The sequence below is a fragment of the Triturus cristatus genome, chromosome 7, assembly GCF_964204655.1.
Source record: "Triturus cristatus chromosome 7, aTriCri1.1, whole genome shotgun sequence".
Classification (NCBI taxonomy): Eukaryota; Metazoa; Chordata; class Amphibia; order Caudata; family Salamandridae; genus Triturus; species Triturus cristatus.
In genome coordinates, this window is record NC_140590.1 from 611,787,242 (window position 1) to 611,809,079 (window position 21,838).

A 21,838-nucleotide genomic window follows, 5' to 3' on the forward strand; every position below is an offset into this window, starting at 1 on the left:
CATTTGGATAACAAATTATTTTAACAACATTCTAAAATATCCTTAAACATTTCAAATACAATATTAAAGGTTTCTGCACAGTCTCCACAAAACTTTGTTCCATTTCAAAGAAATGCAGCCTGTCTTCAGTCTTCCACTGTATTGAGTCCATTAGTAATAGAGTCCAATTTCTCCATCTACTTTAACTCCTTACATGACAACAAACCTGACTATCTCCACCTCTGGGGCGAAGTTTGACTTGTTTTCTTCTGTGTGTTATCAGCTAACGGTGCTCCTATGACTGCACATTGAATGCTGTAGAATCTAACTTTTGATCTTCTGTTTCAAGGGACCTATATAAATCAGATTACAATTGCAATAGTGCAAAATCACCTCTTGTGAGTTACAGATAGTAAAATTGTTCAAATTGAATTGAGAATTCTTGTGTGTAAATATTTTAGTACTAATACAATACTTGCATGCTAGATAATGGCCACAATTCGAGTGTCTTGATTGTGACTATTGTATTACAGTACTGCATTTAACTTGGTTGGCTTTCTGTAGAGTAAAGAATACATTTTCTGTTCCTTCACTCCCATCCATAGGTTTAGAAAAAGGATAGGTGAGGACTAATCTTTATGGCACTGTGATTGGTTCTCACACCCAGGAAGTGCAGGTATGGGAACATTGAGTCACTTGTGATCTGACAGAGTAGTATCCTTCTAGCGAGACCACTCTGCAAGACTAGTAATGGGGGCCAGGATAAAATTCTTAATGTATAAAAGTGGGATAGAATAAAGTATAAAGAAAAATATTTCCATATAGCGAACAGCTGCCAAATGCCATTTGCAATAGTACAAAAAAGAAGCATTTTTCCATGGAAAGCAAATCATTGTAAAGATTGTCCAATTTTGGCTGGCAAATGCTTACAGGTTTCCTGTCAATAACCAACAAAATCTAGTTCAGTGTTGAAAGTACATTTGTGCTATCTACAGTACAAAAGCTACTTTTAAATCATATTTTGTTCTGCCTGTAAACCAAGCAGTGATTATACCAGTCATCCTGGGTTCGACTTCCCTTTAGTGCCAGTAAATAGCATCCCAATTAGTCGCGAAGAGTGTGCTTCCAGGAATAAATACACAAACTTCTAAAGGCAGAAAGTGTAGCAATCACTTAGCTGGGATGAGTCATTTGGGAGGGACGTTAACAGATTGTATCACAAAGGGACACATTTTGACTTTGAGATACCACAAAGGAGCCCAAGAAAAAGAAATCTTTTTTATCCAAGAAGTTCTTTTAAACATTCATCTCTTTTCACAGCAGGAATGAAAGCTACTCCCAAATCAGGAAGAGGGAAGAGCGGAGATCTCCCAATAGGTAAGTATAGGGAAACTCCTATTAGTCATTAAATATTTATCACAATTATTTTATTATAAAAATAATATTTATTTTTAACATAGTACTATTGGAAAGAAAAGTTACAGGACATTAACCCATTACGTTCAATATGTACTAAATATGTAATTTAATTTATCAATATTATTTCTCACGGAAGAATTAACAAAGATAATCATTCTCCTAGTAACATTTTTATATTTATTTAATAAGTATTACCTTTTGCAAAACGTTGTGTGAAATTAATTTAAATTATGCACATTTATGTTGTATTTAATTTTATACTTTAGTTCATTAAATGTTCATATAATAAAATATTAGTCTGTACATATACTAATATCAATCTGTACATTACATTTTTAACATTAAACAAATAAGTATTCATATTTTGAAAATCAAATTCATTTTTATCTATTTCACATTATTTTCTATAGAGTGTTATTCTAAGCACCTGTCGCCGTTATTTTCTATTGGAATGCATTGCAGTGCCTGTGAATGGCCATGTGTGGTGCTTGACTTACTTTAAGACTGGGCTAGAGTATATTTACAACCCTGTAGTCACCTTTAGGATCGTGGTAACTTTAGAATTGTACTTTGTAAATAGTAGTGTGCTTCTTCTTTTGTGGTGGGTGTCTGTAGTAGCCTGTGCCTCCCTAAATTCCTCCCAATTTTTCCTTAAACCTACTACTGTACGTGCTACACAATGCAGATCAGAAATCGAGCCAAAGGATTGGTACTGCTTTCCAAAGATCAGCGGGCTTGCCTCTTGCATCTGCCTAAATCACACAAAAGTCTTAATTAGTGCTCCGTCCATTGCTCTACAAGAAAAGTGCATTTTCACAGTTTGAAGGATTTCTGGTTAGGAGTCACGTAGGGGCATATTAACAAGGGCCAGCGATAAATATCGCAAAGCGCGCTTAGCGCTTGCATATTTATCGCCGGCTATCTCTGGAATTTATCGCCCGCTTAGCGCGTTATCAACGCGCATCGCCGAGGCGATAAAAAATCCAGAGATAGTGTGGAAATCGCCGTTTCCCATGGTGGAAAACGGCGATATCCTAGATGATAGGGCCTGTGGTCTTAGCCACAGAATCCACCCCCCATGTTAAGTATGCCTTAGTCAGGAATTTAACAGACGTTAAATTCCTGCGTTAAGGCATACTTTAAAAAATCGCTACTCTTCCTTGTTAATATCGCGAAGCTGCCTTCGCGATATTTTCCCTGGTTGGTTTCACAGCCACGCCTACTTTGCATCTCATTAGTGATGCGAAGTTAGGCCTGCTGGAAACGGGCGCTAAGTCAGCAAAACACGCGATAGCGTGTCTTTGCTGATAAGGCAATGAAATTATCGTTGCGTTTTGCCTGAAAACAGACGCAAAAGCGGCGATAATTTCATATCGCCGTCTTGTTAATATGCCCCTAAGTGCTTTTTCCGTCAGAGATTCAGGCTTCTGCAAGACCACCGCAAAGAATTATCTGACCCCTTGGAGTCCTCATCTATTACAAGATTCTAACTTGCCCCACTGGACAAATCTAGAACTAGAAAATAAAACTAAGGGGCATATTAGCAATAACATGCGATCGCGTTCATTTTTATCGCTGCCTATCGCCGGATATTTTAGTGAAGAAAACATGATATTAGCAACGTTTATCTCCACTATGCTAAAATATCCAGCGTTAGCGGCGAAATGCCTGAATATCGCTGGAAATCCAGTGATATTCACGCATTAACGCCATGGTGGAGTTAGCCTGAAGATCTACCTCCCATTGAGAAATACAGGTAAGTCAGGTTTCCAGCAGGTGTTAAATACCAGCAATAATCGCGCTTAGCGCGATTTTTTTTATCGCTTCGCCTGCGTTGGTAATAGGCGATAGCTTTGTTAGCGACTGCTTTCAGTCGCTACCAGTTTGGGTACGCCCACTTTGCATGTCATTAGCGATAAATATCGCTAACATGCAAAGCGGGCCCCAAACCGGTCGCTATCACCTGGAAGCTGTCGCTAACTGCTGTTAGCAACGACTTGATGATAGGGCGATAAAAAAGTCGCTGCTATAGCGGCAAAAAGTGCCGCTAAAGCGGCGAGCAAGCCCTTGCTAATATGCCCCTAAGGGCCTTATTTAGAGTTTGTCAGACAGGAGACTCTTTTACAAATGTGGCACATACCCTTTGTGGCACTTTTAAATTATTGCAGTATTGCAGATGGGATATCCGTCAAGTTTTGATGGAGTATCCTGTCAAACTCCCAAAAAGAAATCCTTAAGAACCCATTGGACTGGGATTGTGGTTAACTGACAAATTAGTCCAAGCAACAAAGCAACCCCAACAGTTATGAAATTCAGCTTTGTCCCATTGAGAACTTTTGGCACCAATACTGAAGGCTTTAGTGGAAGTGATTCAAGAAGTCCCAAAGACAAACCTTTGACTGCTGAGATCGGCAAGGTTTATGTAACCATATTGTTGATTCCTTTAAACCACTTTTACCTACTTTTGTATTGAGTAGTCTTTTCAAAATTTTTTTAATTTAGTTTGGGAATTTTATTGTGCTGTGTCCTTAAGTTTCATGGAGTTCGTTACTGTTTTAACCACTAACACATTTCTCCAGAATGTAGCCTGCTGCTTTTGCCATAGCTACCAAGTAATTCGGAGACTTTTCTCAGTGCTCTCTATTGTAACCTTGCAAGATTGTGTTAAATTAAGTGAGGGTAACCCCCTCCCACATTAATAACCCAATATCTCAAATTGAAAAAACAGCCTAGCTAGCTTGTCCAATTTTACCTGTGGATCCAGTACAGGTAATGTGGCACTTGTGCATGTACTTTCCCAGTTCGCTGCATCTATATAAAACCTTGACTCACTAGTCCCTCTCTCCCCACATAAGCATTACTCCTGTCACTTTATGGTGCCCTGGAATCGCCTCTCCCAACACTTTCTAGTGGGATTCAGTTATCAATGTGGTGACCAACCTCTTTTTTTCAGATTCTTTTTTCATAATTTTTTCTTTTGGGCCTACGTAATAGTGTAAATACTGTATGTAAATTCCTTTCTGTTCATTATTATTTAAGCTATGTTCCCAATTTTAGATTCCCCCTCAGGCTCGACATTCTCAGAGTCCTGATGATAGTTCCACATTGCTTTAAGGGATCGAAGTGCTGTGGCTTATACCACAGACCCTATTTCCAATGTTGTATTTGAATCAAACAGGCCGTGTTCTTGTTTACATGATATGCGAGCAACCAGAAATCAACTCAAAACTTACACTCTCAACTTGAATTTTTTTGAGTGAGAGATACATTTTGCGTACTTTTGAGGTAATTTCACTTAATTCTGTGCTAATTTTGCATAATTACGCTACACTAAATTATGCAAGCTATGCCCCCTCCCCTAGTCAAAAACATCTTCCCAGTACATCTACTTCAGTCCTACCAATCATGATGCTGCCCATGGTGCAACACTGAAACTAACAGAATTCAGGTAGGTAACAATGGCCTTGGAATCAGGGAGAAGGTGTGAGGTTTGCATCCTAGTGTTCTACAACTTTCCAGTGGCAATTACAACTATTTCTCATCATGCATAATTTGACACATTTCCACATGTAAGATCAATGAAGATAATGTTCTAAAATGGATCACTTCCTATCTCTCTGAGAGAAAACATGTTTTCCATATGGCTTCTCCATCCCAACCCACTGCAGTCTTCCACAGGGCTATATATTTAATCCCATGATATTCAATAGCCATATGAAGACTGGTAGTGCTACTCAGCCAATTATTGCCCATCATCAAAATACTAATGGCATTCATCTTTACCTTAAAGTTTCATTTGCTTGTGCCATCTGTAAGCACGGGAAATGACTTGACAACAACAATTTACCTTACATGTGATCCAGCGCAAGACTGGGAAATGGGGAACAACATATACCGATGTCCTCCCTGCGTCGCAGACCCGTCGTCACGCACACTCATTCATACATGCAGTCATTGGTGGGGCCCATAACACCAGCACTCATACTCCATTCAAGAGTCTGCACACAGGAGGAATGAATAATTCAAGCGCTGGACATGTGGGGGGAAATACCTTATATAACCTATAGGGAGAGAAAAATTATTTTACAAAATATACATTAATATCTTTCGCCTATAGATCCCTAGTCTCAAACCTCAAGGCACTCCACCCACATGGGCAATGGACCATTTTAGTTGGATTGGTTGATGGTGATTTAGAACCAGCTAAAACACAATTTAAGACTCAGAATCCTTTTTTCCCTCAATGAAACCACAAACTCATATTTCTTGTTAATCAATATTTGTTTATCTACATTTTCATAATGATTATTATTTGCATTTGTCTCGTCAAAGTTTAGGGTTTTAGATTAATTCAAATAAATCGCAGAACATCATATTTACCTAATTTGGCTATTTGAAGTCCTCTAATTCATTGGCTCTGCATAACCAAAATTTGTCGTAAATTGTCCGAAAAGCAGGCCAAAGTTCAAAGTCCTCTGCTCAGCACGCTACAGTCCCAATTTATCAAAGGACCAGAAATCGTGCAAGCATATATCATAGCCCGTGGATTTTTAGAAAAAGTTTGCAGTCATCAAGCGGTCGGGCAGCATCTGGATCTTCAGAAAAGGCGTCACAACGAACGTGCAAAAATGATGAATGAAAGAAAGAGAGATCATCATCCGCTGTACCCTCCCTATTCTACTAGCCTTTTTATAATAAAACAAGTCATAAAAGATACAAATTTAAACTTTAGAGCAGTCGTGATTGGCTGGTTGAGATCGTATGACCAATATTTCAAGATTTTCAGTACAGTTCGACGGGTGAGGTTATTGGTTAGCGAAGAATAGGCTTGTTCCGGTTTACTGTAAGGTTGATTGTTCCCCTGTCTTGGCGAGTGTCCCGCTTCGTCTCCTTGACCAGGGACAGTTTGTGCAAAGGTCGCTACGAGGTTTAGGAGATCTCTTGCACATGCGCAGCTTACTTCGCGCCTCATGAGACAGTGGCCACTTTTGCGTGTGGCGACAGCGGCCATATTGGATTTAGGCCCAAACGCCAACTTAAGCGAAACAAACACTAAAGAATAATTAAATCATGGAAATGGTGATCCTAATGTTAACCCCTTGCTAATCCCTCTATGTGCTTGTATTTATCTAGCATATAGCGACATTTAAAGCAATTATATTCACCTTTTTCGATCCTCCTCAAGGGTGCAACATCACAAAGCAACATATATCATGCAGTATTCTATTACTACATATACTATTGTTAATATGCGTACAGAGTTATAAGAGTTATTTAGCCATGCAATTAGCAAATCCCATGTGTATTTTAGTATTAATAATGTTGATTATTATACATGCAACACTTGTTTAATAATATTATAATTAATAGATTTAATAATTAGTATTTTCATGCAAAAATAGAGGAGGTATACAAAATTTTGCACTACCTGCTCCATCACACGTAACCCAACCAAAACTGAGTTTATACAAGTAATGATGAGGACTGCATCAGCAAGTTATCCCTGGCTCAGTAGCATGTGTCGGAAGGGCATCTCAACCTTCATCTCAATGTGTGCAAAATATTTGAGCTTTTCCCCAGATTCAGATGTTTCCTTTAAGGAACATTTACCAATAAGGCTTAAGACATTTGGGTCCAAATGAGCCTACTCCACAAAATAAAGCCCCCTCCCACTAAACTAATTCTTTTCTACAATCGAGTTCATTCATTTCACCCATGGAACGCCAGCACACAGCATCACCAGAGCGTCAAAAAAGTGCCGCTCTGGTGGCACAAGAGGCTAGTAAATATGCCAGTAGATGTCTATAGTTTCTGGTTACGGTCTATTTTAGGTGCTTTAGCATATGTATAATGTAATACGCATATGGGGCGTTCCAAATCTTTTCCAAGTCAGCTTTCCTGGACAGTGCCTGCACCTGTTTTTTAGAGAACTAATTTAATAGCCTGATGTGAGTTTGCTGCTGTTAATGTTAATGTTTCAGGATCTACCTTCAATTCATTGGCCAAAATTGTTAGATATGTTTACCAGGGTTTGTTTGATGCTCTAAAAAGCTCCAAAATTGCTTCCTTTCAAGTTCCAGGATTAGGTACCGCGAGCAAGTGGTAGTACTTAATGGATGATGCCTTGCATTGCAGGACGTGGCTATTCGGCCAAACTCAATTTGCAGTAATGATTGCCGCGTTTGGTTAGGCAAAATAAAAATTATTCTGTAGGTTTTTCATTGAAGTTTGTCTACGGCGGTAGAAAATGTCCCTAGTAGTCTAGATGTGAATGTTAGATAGTTGACAGCAGATTAGCTTGCACTACTTTTAAGATCACAAATACACAGACCAAAGAAGCACCACAAATTACACAAAGAAAATATAATCAAGCTTCTTTGTACTGGACACCGAACTTTCGGAGGTCCCTTACCGTATTCGCTGTCACACAGCACCCATTGTAATGCGGCATCAGAAATAGCTTACATGTAGGCAAACATTTTCCACTTGAATGATACATGCCCTGAAGTAGTCCATTGTCTATTGGACGAAACACGTTGGCTGGTTTTTTATGAACATTTATCTGAAGTACTAATAAATGATGAATATCACCAGACTGCTCGAGAATTATTGTTATTAACTACGAAATATTTATGTGCTTATCTTTTTTTTTCTTCCATTCATATACGGTGCATCTCTGGTCTTTTTGCCCAGTGAGGGGAGTACTTTGTGGGCAGAAAGTGTATACAGAGTAGTGCAAACAGGGGGGAACAGCCCTTACAACGCGGTTTTTACCACGCAGTGCAGTTACATCGCATGCGTTACAACGCATGCGATGTTACAACGCTATGCCATTACAACGCAAGTTTGTACATCGACTTGCGCTAGATGGCGTGCTAACATTACAAATAGTGTAGTTTACTATCCCAACACCTTCCCTACTGTTAAGTGGACTGGAGTTGGAATAGTAAATTACACTTTTTTAATGTTAGCACGCCATCTAGCGCAAGTCAATGTAAAGACTTGCGTTGGAATGGCATAGCGTTGTAACATCGCATGCGTTGTAATGCATGCGATGTAACTGCACGCGTGGTAAAAACCCGCGTTGTAATGTCATACATCCGCAAACAGGATATAGAATATTATTAAAACTCTGTCTTGATTACAGGGACATAACGGTGTGGGTACTATAGCTGGCTTTAGGTCCACTCCTCAGTTTCATGTTCTTTTAAGATCACTTCCGGCTGTAGAACTTTGAAGGTGGTTGTTAAGTTTCCATAGTGCATAAGTAACCTCTGATATTTTCCTAGTGAAGGGCTCCTGTTGCGTATTCACCTTGTGTGTGAAGCATACTCCTAAGTGGTTGTATTTGGGTGTGCGTCCAATTTTATTTGTCTGAGTCTCCGTGACTGCTGCAACTTGTTTTTTCTATTTTCCATAAACCATGACCTTTGTTTTCTTATGCTTATCGTCGTACCTCAGCTTGTTATTTTGGTTATAGTGATTTAGTTGGTCCAGCACATGCTACATACCTATTTTGGTGTGATCCAAGATGATCAGGTCATCTGAGTGCTGAGGTATTGCTAGTCTATGAGACTGAGCCTTGTTGGATTTGATCTAGCTTTAGAAACTGCTTTTTGCTATGTGCCATTCATTATTTTATATCCTACCTGGTCCATGTCAAAGAGATTTTACTTCTGTTGCGCTCTTGCAATTTATTGGGTCCATTATGCAAATTTGTGGTTTGCCAAATAATGTTATGACTATCTGTGGCCTATCTAGTGGCTATCTTGCGGAATCTGAAGTCTGTGTAAACATGGCTTAATATTTCAGTGCATGAGGATTTTCATAATTCCATTTGCATTATGCGCAGTGCACATGCACGTTGGTCTCTTGAATTGGTTCTCAGCCTGCCTTGGTAACTTCACATTCATTCAGAATTAAACCGAATACTCAGTTTATCCTTTATGTCCTGTGCAATATACTCACAATTCAGAGCCACACATTTAAGGCATATACAAAATACAGAGGTCTGGCATCATTATGTAATACTCCCATGTGGTTTATTTGTGTATCTGCACTAGCTAAACGAGTGAGAGGTTTCCTGTGTAATGTTGCCTACCAGGTTTCCTTATAAAAACAATTTGCTCTGTAGCAATGGTGTGAGTTGGTATACAAAGTGCAGTACAGAATGGGGGTTGGGAGCACACTGCCTCACAATCCCAGCACAGTTCCCCCTTTGCATCCTGGTAAGTGCAGTACACAGTTCAAACTTACTTCAAAACTAGCTGGAGTTATTCACCAAAGTTGGTGCAGATATTGCTGTATATCTCTAGACACATGTTTCTGGGTTGAGACCGTCATCAGTAGAGAGCTGCAGTATTAGAGAGCAAAGAAAAATCATCTGGGGTTGCTGGAAATGCTGCCAAGTTTCTCTCAGGTCACAGTACCACTCACGGGCACACAGGTGCATCTCCAAAGCGAGTCCGCTTCAGCATAAGACGCTTAGCGCTGGGCTTACTCTCGATTCGAGACTACAAGGCGCAGTTTCCAGCATGCTCCATATGAGTGTTCTCTGTGGTTCATGTGTATGACACATTCTCCGATGGCTTTAGAGGTTATAGCCCACGCACAGGGACAGCCACTAGTCCACCCGAAGTGAGTTCTGCCACCTTTGTTGCAGTTGCGAAGCTTTGGCCACACGTGGCGCGGCTCCACGCTTATTCTCAATTGTTAAACATTAGGCCTAATATTGATATTGTACCAAACAGGATACTACAATTTCTGTGCCCCACTTGGCTTCATTATTTCTTAAGAGCCAGATACATTTGTAGCTCTTTGTGAGCTTGTTTGCGGGGCACCTTCATTCTAGTCGTATCTCTGCTGTTTTAAGGGTTTTTGATGCACACGCGCTGCAGCTTCATTTGAGTTGCATTGGTTTGAAGATCACTTTACCATCCATGAGATCTTTTTCTATACCAGGTTGCTTTTTATTTTTGTTTTAACAGAGCGCTGCCTCACGCCCTGAGTTGTCACCAGGAGCGTAGGCGTATACTCCCGATTCAAGACGGGTAAGCTGACCAGTGGTAAACTTGCTGATATATATACTAGGGAATTTTTTCCGTGCAGGTCTTTAAATTTTCCCTTTGACCCCCGTGTTCTACCGGTATTTTTGCGCATCTCCAAAGCTCGTCAGCTTGCTGGCTCAAGGGAGTTTTTTAAACAGAATGGGGGGTTGGAGCACACTGCCTCACAGTCCCAGCACAGTTCGCCCCTTTGCATCCTGGTAAATGCAGTACACAGGTCAAACTTACTTCAAAATTAGCTGGAGTTTTTCACCAAAGTTGGTGCAGACATTGCTGTATATCTATAGACACATGTTTCTGTGTAGAGCCCGTCATCAGTAGAGAGCAGCAGTATTAGAGAGCAAAGAAAAATCATCTGGGGTTGCGGGGAGGTGAAGCTCCCATCCCTTCCTTTACAAAGTGCAGTACATTTGATTTTTTAGCACCAGTGTGTCCGAGGAGCCACTTTTGCTGTTTGCACCGGTGAAATCTGCGGTGGTCAAATTCTATATCAAGAAATGAATATCAATGTCCTAACTAAAATATGTGAATGAATAGAAAGAGATACTAATTTAGCATAATTCGTTATCATAAATAATAGAACTGTAAAAGGGAGAAAGCAGAATATATTAACAAGCGTCCAATGATAGATTCACAGTTTTATATTTGTATATAGGTGTACACAGTGATTTTGTTTTCTTGGTAGTTTCTTTTCCATTCATTGCTTTTATACAAGAACATCTTTAAGAGTAATCCAGTCCTTCTGAGGGCTGACTTTCATGTGCCAATCCCCTATGTAGCCTCATATCTGCCACTAGTAACAGAGGTTCTCCAGGTTCTGTCTACTACAAAGATGCGCTTTCATATGTAATCTAAAAATAAAAGAACTGAGCTTTTACTCATGTTTGTGCAGCCATGCAAGAATGGGTGCAACTAGATGGGAAGAGGATAAGTGAATGTCACGAGAACGTGTTATACCAGCGTGCCTTCGAAGCCTTCGAGTGAAGAGACTGATGACAGGGGAACAGGGCTGATGTAAAAAATAAGAATAAAAAAGAGCGTCTCCACCCCATGGGAAACGCTTGCCCACAGGTTTATGTAAAAAGTATTCAATTTATTTTTTCAAGGCAAGATTGAGAGAGGTGTTGCAATGCAAATGTTGACAAGTCTTTTGGACCTTCGAAATGCCTTAATTTGCAAGTCTTAATACTAACATGCTCCATGGAAATGCAATGTGCTCTTGTAGTCTCAAAGCAGAAGTAGCAAGTAAGGATCTTTTTTTGATGTAGTGGGGGCAGGGACGATAGAACAGTGTGCATTGCAGGGCAGATGATGCAGGCATGGGCAGATCTCCTGTGCATTGGTGAGCATAGACTGATTGGCACCTCGGCCAGTCTGAAATCATCACCTTAGCCTATGCTGTCTGCCTCTGAGCCCTGATCTCCCACATAGCAATGTAATGAACACTTGTTGTGCCACTGGTTCGTCAGGGCCGCTCTTAAAAGGGTTTCATTTAGCCCTCAGAACCTTGCCAAAAACAGAGCTGTTTTCAAGCTTGGTTCGGAAAGCGACAGAAGACCACCACAGAGCCCCCTGCAAAAAAAATGAGCATTGCTCTGCCACTTACCAACTGCAAATATTTTTCGAGTTGGTTTTAAAAGGGCTGCTGTAGATTTGCTCTTGGATGTCCCAGGACACTCACGCATGGCCAGTAAATCCACAAGTTGTGAAGCAACAGCGACGCCTCGTGGCCACTCACAGAGATCCCAAGAACACTTTCGCCTGGTTTGATTTCATGTTCTATTTCAACTCTGTCTCACATAGTAGGAGGCAAATTAAAACCATATTGTTTTATTGGTCTAGTTTTTGAACGTACCGTGCCCTCCAGACCTTAACGTCTTTAACTGCCTTGCAATAATAAAACATAATAAATTAGGAGTAATTCTGCCGGTACAGACAGAACACTTGCAAATTAACAAAGCACCAGTAAACGCAGGCTGCCAAAAACAAATCAGTATAAATAAGGACATAAACGTTGAGGGAAAGCAAACATGTTTTCACCTTGCCCTAGAATACCAGTAGCTTGGGATACTGACAGAAAGCATTAGAACAAATTCCGTGGGCAGTGACCTCCCAGCGGGAAAGCAGCGCCACCCAGGCCCGTCGCGTGGTAATGAGAAACAGCGCTGCTGTATGACTACAACTTGGCTGAAACTAACGGCCTAGGGTGGAGTTAATGCCCCCCTCAGTCAAGCAACACCAGAAGCGGTTAGGGCATTAAGAAAACCTGCACAATAAGGCTGTTTAATTCTTAATGTTGGTAGATTTATTCAGATAATAGTATTTTTTTAGAAATTAAAAAAGTTATTAGAGTCAAGGGAATTTGCATTAAATCTAAAACTATATTAATGTAAAATACCACAAGTCTTTAACAAATTAAGTAGCCACAGCACCTTTGGCAAATAATCTAATTAATAGTAAATAGGCCTAAAAACAGAAATGTACCAGGGGGCATATTTATCAAAGGGTTGCGACGCTTTCCTGCCACGCAACGGGACACAAAAGCAACGTGGCCCTTATATTTAATTTATCAAGCCATGCAAGGTCACCTTTCGTGGCCCTGAATGTCTTGATAAATCCAGACTAACGCAATGCAGCGCAAACCACTGTGTTGTGTTACTCTGCCCTGGGAAGGCATTCCATGGGTGGAGAGTGGATGTTCCAACACATCCAACTATGGATTCTGAGGCATTCCCAGATTTGCTATGCCTTCCCAGGTGAGGCGTAACTTGGAGAATATCTGTCTTTCTCCTCGTTACTTCCTCTTTCTATGGGGAACATGTCTCAGGTGATTTTTGTGTGCATGAAGGTATCCCTTTCTGCACAAAAAGAATCCTGCTTACAAGCAGTAACCCTTGCACCATAAACCCTTGCACCGTGGTGCAAGGGTGCCTGCATTGGGGCTGGACTGTTCCCATGAGGCACAGGGTCAGACTGATTTGCATATGGCCATGTCTGAACTGGGGTGGCAGAGTGGGCTAAAGAACAGTGATGGATTAAACCCAGATCAGTTGACTGGGGGTGAGTGCTTCCAATGTTCAACACTCCGTCCATCATTTCCTTTGGTTTGTGCATTGGTGCTAGACAGCACTTTGTGCGCCAGTGCTGGAAAAATGCATGAAGCTCATTCCTGCCCTTTCCCTATCTCTCAGCTTCAGCAAGGTGGCTTGCTGCGCTGTGTGATCATTTGATAAACATGCCCCCAGATCATCTATCCCTCTCTGAGCAACAAGCAGGAAAGTCTGAAAGTTTAAGAACATTAGCTCTTCCCTAAAAGTTACCTCTTTTTATAATTCTCTGAACAAAGATAATACACAAATTCACAGCATAATTGTACGTAATTGGGCAGCACTAAAATGATACTTGCACAGAAAACCAATCATCTGTTAAATTCAAAACAAAGTACTTGCATATTATTCTCATTGGCATAAAATTACATTATTTATTGTATTGCGCAGATGAAATCAAACATTTTTTTAATGTAAAAACACACAAAAAAGAGCTGCTTCTCCACACTAATGTCACTGAAGGTATCACTCCTAACCGTGCAATGTTGCAACTTAAGTGCATCCTTCCTGAGTTAGCTAGAAATAAGCTACATTTTCACAAAGGACAGAGACCATGGGGGCAGATTTATGTTTGACTTGCGCCTCATTTACGCCGCCGTTGCTTCACTTTTGTGACGCAGCAGCGGCGCAAATCCTGCGCCATGGTGCGGGGTATTTACAACGTGACGCATCTGGGAGATGCGTCACGTTGTAAAGCCCTGCGCCACATGTAGGCGTTCCAGGGCAGGTGGGGGCGTTCTGGCGCAGGAACGCCCCCTGAAAGTGGCTGAGTGAAATCTACAAGATTTCACTCAGTCACTTTTGAGCCCATGCTGCGTCAAAACCCTGCGCCTGCTTGAAGCAGGCGTAAGGATTGACGCAGCATTGTGCAGATAGGGCCCCCCAGAGCATTGCTGGAGCTGCGTCGCGCTTGCGACGCAACTCCAGCAATGCGCCACTTTTACGGCACAGATGCGTCACGCATCTGTGCCGTTTTGCCCCATGGTGCGCCGCATTATAAATGCGGCGCATCCATGATGGCGGAACTGGGGCGCACAATAACTGGCGCATCCCTGCTGATATGCAGGGATGCGTCAGTTATTATAAATATGCCCCATGGTTTGCAGCTGAAGTTTGAAGATTTTCTGAAAACAAATAAAATACATAAATGAGTGTGGTTCATTCACAACAAATAAACATGCACTTTTAAGCAATTTCACAAGCTCTCTTCTTAATGCAGGGTAGTCGTGCTAAGTAAAGGAACCCTGCATTAAGCATTATTGTCTATAAAACATTTTACTTTCACAATTCACTCATATGATCATTTTCAAATTATCACACTATAATATCTCAGTCATCTTTCTTGATTGTATTGGGTTTTCCTTCCGTTTTTGGTGATGTCAGCTTTTTGTTCATCAATAGCAATCTTTTCCTTCATCAATTGTGTTCTTATTCTTATTCCTGCAATCACATCTAAAGCCTTTAACTAGAATATTGGAACACTGATTGTCTCTATAACTATTATCAACAATAACAATAATATTTCTTAGTATAACTTGTATATCCCACCAATCCATGAACCTATCTTGTCCCGATCAGAAGATTTACTAATGGCTAAATCTCATTTACGTTAGGTAATCATTATATTTGTTAATACTCTCACTATTAGCCGAAATATATGTGCAACACTGAACCTTTACATCATGACAGGCACCTCCTTCTTTAGCCAAAAGCATATCTGTAAGAAATTGGTATATTAGTTGAGAGGGTTGAGAGTCTAACTCAAGCAATACACACGATCCTTGTGAGGGTAAACCACAAAAGTCACTAAATAAACCTGTGCTAAACCCTCTGGTAGCTTGGTACAAAAGCTGTCAGGCTTAACTTAGAGGTTATGGGTAAAGTATTAATGCAGAACTCAACCTGTGATAATGTGAAAACACAACACAAGAAAACCACAAACCAAATTAGAAAAATAGAGTGAAATTTAATAAATATGAAAGCAAAAGAACAGAAATCCAATAAGTACTACAGTTATTATATTTTCTTTAGGTGAATTTAGCACTACAAAGCACATAGCGCCACTCGCAAATATCAGGTTGCAGAAGAATGGTTCACAGTCACAAGTGCAGGCCGACCATGAAGTAAAGTGGGTCCGATACATGGACCATGTTTGTCTCAATGAAGACTTTATCTTTCCTGAGTCCAAATCTATGTGAGGAGCCTAAGCGGGAGCTTTGAGTTTGCCAAGGCCATGAAGAGATTGTTTCTAGTGCGAGGAGCAGCTCCTCGCTGGAAATTCACGTTGGTGGGAGACACGAGCATTCACTGACTGGTGCAAAGAGCACTTTGTTTTCAGCTTGTGGGTAGGGGCTGCTCTTTTGTCTAACCTTCCCCCTTTCCTGAGTCTGGTTCCAAACTGACTCAGGAAACAAAGGGCAGACATGCCTAGCTGTCAGCTGCATTTATCAGGAAGAGGGTAGGCACAGCCCTCAGGTTACACTTTGAGGCACAGGAAGGGCAGAACACAACCCCCCTGCCATCCTGTTAGAAGATGAACCACCACCTCCACACCCGAGGCCCTTTTGTCCCACTGTCTGAAAGTAATACACCACCCACACAGGAGAGTGAGTCACAGTCATGTGGCCTTGGACACTGAAAGAAGGCACATTTGGTTTAGGCAGGAAAATGCAAACTTTCTAAAAGTGACATTTTCAGAATAGTGACATAAAATCTGACTTTATCATTAAAGAGGATTTTAAATTACAATGCAAATGAAAGAAGTATTTATCTATCTTTTCCCATACTGAAGGTGTCACTTATTAAGTGTAAGTCTAACAATGCAACCCAGTGTTAGTCTACTGATAAGGTAGTGTTACCACAGTAAAAATAAAAGTGCAAAGTTCTTCTCTCACACTGACTTAAATAAAGAATATCACCAATTGGAGCTTGAAGAAAAATCCAAGTACATTACAACCTTTTCTATACATATTGGTCTGTTTCACTACAAACTATTGGGTTTTGGTGTATCCTCTGTTGCAGAACTTTTCCAAGACATCATTCGATGTGTCATACAGCCTGTAGTAAATGCATTTAACTATATCAATGAGAGATTTTTTTCAGGAGCCACACAGAAAGAGCATGATGGAGCTCCTATACAATTATGTCAATGAAGTAGGTTTATCTCTAAGTGCTGACAAAAGTGAATTCTGCAAGAAAATCTTGAAATTCTTTGGTGATGTATTTTCCGATGGAGCTATGAAACCTGATCCACCTAAAGTGCAAGCATTGTCTACTGCCAGTCCCCCACAAGACGTTTCCATGTTACCATCATTTCTTGGAATGGCCTGGTATATGATGTCCACTTATGTAAGTGGGCACCTTGCACCTGTCCTGACAAACCTCATGGTGATTTAAGAGGTCTTAGACAACCTTAGGACACCCTCTAAGTGGTAGCTGTGGAGAAAAACCTTCAGGCTTAGTCAAGAAGGAGTGTAAAGCAGCTTGTTTTACCAGAATGCAATCTTACAGTATAGATTAAGTGAAAAAGAACCACACTGTGGGGCTCATTTATGAGCCCCTGCGTCACTTTTGCGCCACCGGTGCGTCACTTTTTGTGACGCACCAGTGGCGTAAAACATGCGCCATGATGCGCCATATTTACAAAGTGACGCATCTACCTAGATGCGTCACTTTGTAAACCCCTGCGCTACATTATACCTGCGTCAGGTATAATGTATGCAGGGTGGGCGTTCCCACGTAAGTAAGCATCGTAGAAGTGACGCAATGAAATCTACGAGATTTCACTGCGCCACTTCTAGGGTGCAAATGCGTCAATATCTTGCGCCTGCCTCACAGGAGGCGTAAGACTGATGCAGGCCCTTTCACATGGGGCTTGCCCCATGTGTAAGGACACATTGCTGGAGTTGCGTCACTTTTGTGACACACTCCAGCAATGCGTCACTTTTGCGCCTACAGATACGTCAGAAATACTGACGTATCTGTGACTCCTTGCGACATGATGCGTCAGACTGTAAATATGACGCATCATTGGAGTCGCAGGGAGGGCGCAGTGAAAAGTGACGCATCACTGTTTTCACGCAGTGATGCGTCACTTTTCATAAATGAGGCCCAAAGTATTTATAAAAATATGTATTTATTATATAATATTCTCTGACACATAGAAATATCTCCTACCCGGAGATATGCACAATGCACACAATACTTTAGCAAAGAAAACACTGTAAATAGCACAAAATACACAGTGGGCCCCAGGGGGGACCAAACCTTATACTAGTAAGTTGGATAAGAACCAGGACTCAGATCAAGACAGGGTCTAGAGGACATAGAAGTGCTGGGGACCCAAAGAACCACCCAAAGTGAGTAGATAGGGACCCCACGGAGAGCGTGTGCAGTGTGTAAATACGTCTGAGTGCTCCGTACAACTCTATGTGCAAGTCGTGGTTGGATTTTTAAAGATTAGGGACCCTTCCCAGAGGACCCTGAAGAAACCCCGCGGATGACATAATGTTGGAGAGCCACCCCACCTGTGGATACCCTAGTACCCACATTACCTACACCAGGGAAGCCGGGTGCATACGTGTGAAGTGGTGTTGTAAACCACTGTCGAACCCAATTGAGGAATTCAGGAAAGTGCCACTGCTGAAGAAGGAGAAAGTGTCTAGTGGAATCTGAAGGTGGATTCTAGATGAGAGGTACATGCAAGAAGAGGGGACAGAGTGTATATCACTCAGGAGTGACCAGGAGACTTGAAAGATGTCAGGTGTTGCAGGATGGGTGACAATGACCTTGACTCTGCAGCTGTGAGAACCAGGCAATGCTGAGGAGGACGAGGAGCCATGCATGGGCTGTCCCATGAAGGATGTCGAGTGCTGAGGGGTCGGTGTCTGGCAGGAGCACCAACAAGTCCTGGCAAATGCAACCAATGCAGGAAGTGAAGAAAGAGCAATGTCGGGACCAGCAAGGTCCAGGGGACTCACCGCAAGCAGGGTAGGCTGGGCAGGCCCTGAGCAATCTATGGACCCCAAAAGAAACAAGTGTGACCCTCAAGTGGACCCACAGGCCAGAGGCACTGGAGTCACGAGAAGACCTCAAGCAGCTCACCAAAAGATGCAGGTCACGATGCCCACAAGGAGGTGTGGCTGAAGATTCTGGTCACTGGAGGTGCTCGAGGTTGGGACTACTTGGAGCCCGAAGTTCTTCTTGGAAAGAAGTCAACAAGCCTTTCCAACTGCAAGTTGCGTGATGCACAGGGGTTTTGTTATTGCACCCCCCACAAGGGATACTGACCTCAAACTTGGTTAGAGGGCAGGGACGGCCTAGGGAGCTGTGGAAAATCACCACCTGTGTTGCAGAGCCTTGGAGTCCAGAGAAGCTCAGGATCAGCATACCAGTCGACTTAGTTGCGGTACCTGCAAATGCAGGGGAGTGACTCCTTCACTTCAAGGGAGATTCCTTCAAGTGTCTTTGATGCTTCGCAGGCCTTGGTAGGTTCCTGTATGATGCACAGGCATAGACTATGCAGGAGACTGGAAGGGAGATGAAGTCAGGCCCAAACGAATTCCAGCGAAGTCCAGAGTGCCCAAACAGTAGAAGAAGAAGTGATGTCTGATCTCAATCTTATCCCACAATGAATCTAGGGACCTACACCCAGTTAAACCCTTAAGTACCGTAGGGAAAGTGTTGGGAAGATTCAGGTGCTCCTCCCAGGGGAGCGTCTGGACAGGGGGGAGGTTACGCCCATGTCCTTTGTCCAGTTTCGCCAATGGCTTTCAGTACTCGTTTGAACAGGACTATGCATGGGGACACCAAATGTGCCCCTCGTGCAGACTAAGTGGTTCTGGCAAGAGCACCCACCTGGCCCTAATACACAAAATCCTGTCTGGGAGGTGGTCACACCTCCCTGTGACAGGATGCCTATTGTTCTGCCTTCCCCTGCTCAAGCTTGGCTAAGCAGCAGGAGGGCAGAATCGTGTCTCTGGTCGGCAGCAATCATATTGTGCTGTCCGGGTCAAGAAGGCTGGTACAGGGAACACTGAGATCCTAACGGAGGGCTCTTCCAGGGCTTGGAATCATTCCTCCCATACCATTCATGGTGTGAGGGGGTATGATTCCAACATGTTTGAATCCAAAAGGATTTGTTGCAGCCAGTTTCGCGTAACTATGCGCCTCTCGATTTAGTAGATGGCTGCTTCACTGACAACCCAGGAGAATGGACTCCGTAGGCTGCAGGGGCGTCCTGCTCATTCAGGGGCACCCTCTCACTTAGAACCAAGCACCCTGCCTTCAAGATTGTAAAGGCCTGATATGGGGTGATTTATATGTTTTAAGTGCAGTGACCCCAGATATAGGAAACCTACATCCATAGTAAGTGGTGCTAGCACCAACTTACACAGGCTGCAATGGCAGGCCAGTAGTTCCATTTTGAATGGTCTCCCATGGCATAATGCATGCTTCAGCCAATGGTGGACCTCTGGGGTACCTATGCCCTGGAAACCTTAGTACCATATGCTATGGACTGAGAAGGGTACCCCAGTATCCAATCTGGGATGTACCTAAGTATTAACCACAACAATTTAAGGGAGAAAGCAGATATACTGGGGTCCTGATTAGCAGGACCCCAGTCAGACTAGTCAAAACCAGCATAGCACCAGGCAAAAAGTGGGGGTAACCATGCAGAAGGATCCTACCTTCCTACAGACAGTTACAGCTCTAAATAAATACAAGACTTTGCTAGGGTCAGTGCACCTTTACAAGACCTGGCAAAAAAGAATGTGTCCTTTCATTAGTCACGTGAACTTGAGAAGAGCTTTCAAAAAATCAAATGAGCTATTGAGAATGCCACTGAAGTGGCTTAATTTGATCCCAAACATCATACAGAGGTTGTAGTTGATGCTAGCCTTGTTGGGTTAGGCTCAATCCTGGTACAGCACAGCAGACAGTCAAATGCTTACAGACATATTGTGGCATATGCTAAAAAAAAGCCAGTCACCAACAGAATGAGCTTACTCATAACCTGAGAAAGAAAGTTTGGCAGTGGTCTGGGATTGTGAATATTTTCATGTGTTCTTGTACGGAAATCCTTTCACAGTAGTGACTGATCATCAAGCACTGGTTATGATATTTCGCAATTCCAAAGCCAAAATGCCTCTTTGAATTGAAAGTTGAGGTCTGTGGTTGCAAGAATACCGCTATACAATTCCCCCTTGTCCAGGGAAAGATAAAAATCCTGCAAATTATTTTTCAAGAGTGCCATTACAGTGTCCAGGTACGTTATCTAAGACAAGTGAGGCCAACATCAATTCTATTGTGAAATAGAGCACACCGTATGCCATGTCTTTAGAACAAATTGTCACTGCCATGAGTCAAGATAGTGACATATTAATGTTAAAAGACAGGCCGGTAGCCAGAAGTATATTGTTAGGGGCGTATAGCCCTCAGCTATGACTAAACATTAAAGCTCTGCTCTATAAGTGCATACTTTTCTAAATACTGGTTGCACCACTAAATATCAAGCCTAGAATATCATGGTATAAGAATAATGAGTACTACCACCTAAAGGTATGCAGTTCCTCCAAAAGTTCAGACCAATGAGGCAGGGGTAAAGAGACCCCCTGTTGGTATGAACCGATAAGTGGATTAGGAGAGAGGAGGAGGGAGGAGATCCTCCCTGTCGGAACTAGAGTCCTCACACACCCAGCCAGCTAGGTGTCATGCTTCATCATATGGACCTACTCCTTGTTGGGTTGGCGCTGCAATGCCCGATGGGCACCCATAAAGGGTCTCTTTAGCGGAGATCTTTTGTTCCTTGCCGTATGGAGCAGTGCTTGTGACGGGTCTAGATGGTGTAGATGTGTTGAAAAAGTGACTAAAATAGGTAGGAAAGTCCAAATAAGACTTTTATTCTGGCTGGCTATCCACCTAATTAAAAGCAATAAGAGTGGCAGCTCCCTGACATTAAGGTCCAGTTAAGCTATGCTCTACTCTAAAGGTCGACATGTTTCATGCCTGCTGGTCGGTATGATACGTGGCAATTCTTCAGGACCTAGTAAGTGAAATATCTACACACAATGGTGGGTGAAAATTATATCTACCACATATCAGGGCTGCGAGCAAAGTGTCCCGCAGTGTCATGAAGTGACCTAGAAAAAAGGGGGGTTAAAAAATGTAATCCCAAATGTATCGTTAGTAGATAAGTCACAGTATAACCATCTCTCTCTCCAAAACTATACAACTCTACTTGTGGACTGGTGTATTCACCGGTGCTTA

The 21,838-nt window shown here is 42.1% G+C and overlaps 1 protein-coding gene across 1 annotated transcript in view; it reads left to right on the plus strand.

Moving 5' to 3' along the window:
* LOC146810201 (uncharacterized) overlaps positions 1 to 21,838 on the plus strand; it is a 75,647-nt gene that overhangs the window by 14,580 nt on the left and 39,229 nt on the right. The window contains exon 2 of the mRNA XM_085614413.1: positions 1,300 to 1,356. Within this exon, the coding sequence (XP_085470539.1) occupies positions 1,300 to 1,356 (57 nt within the window). The remainder of the gene's footprint in view (positions 1 to 1,299; positions 1,357 to 21,838) is intronic.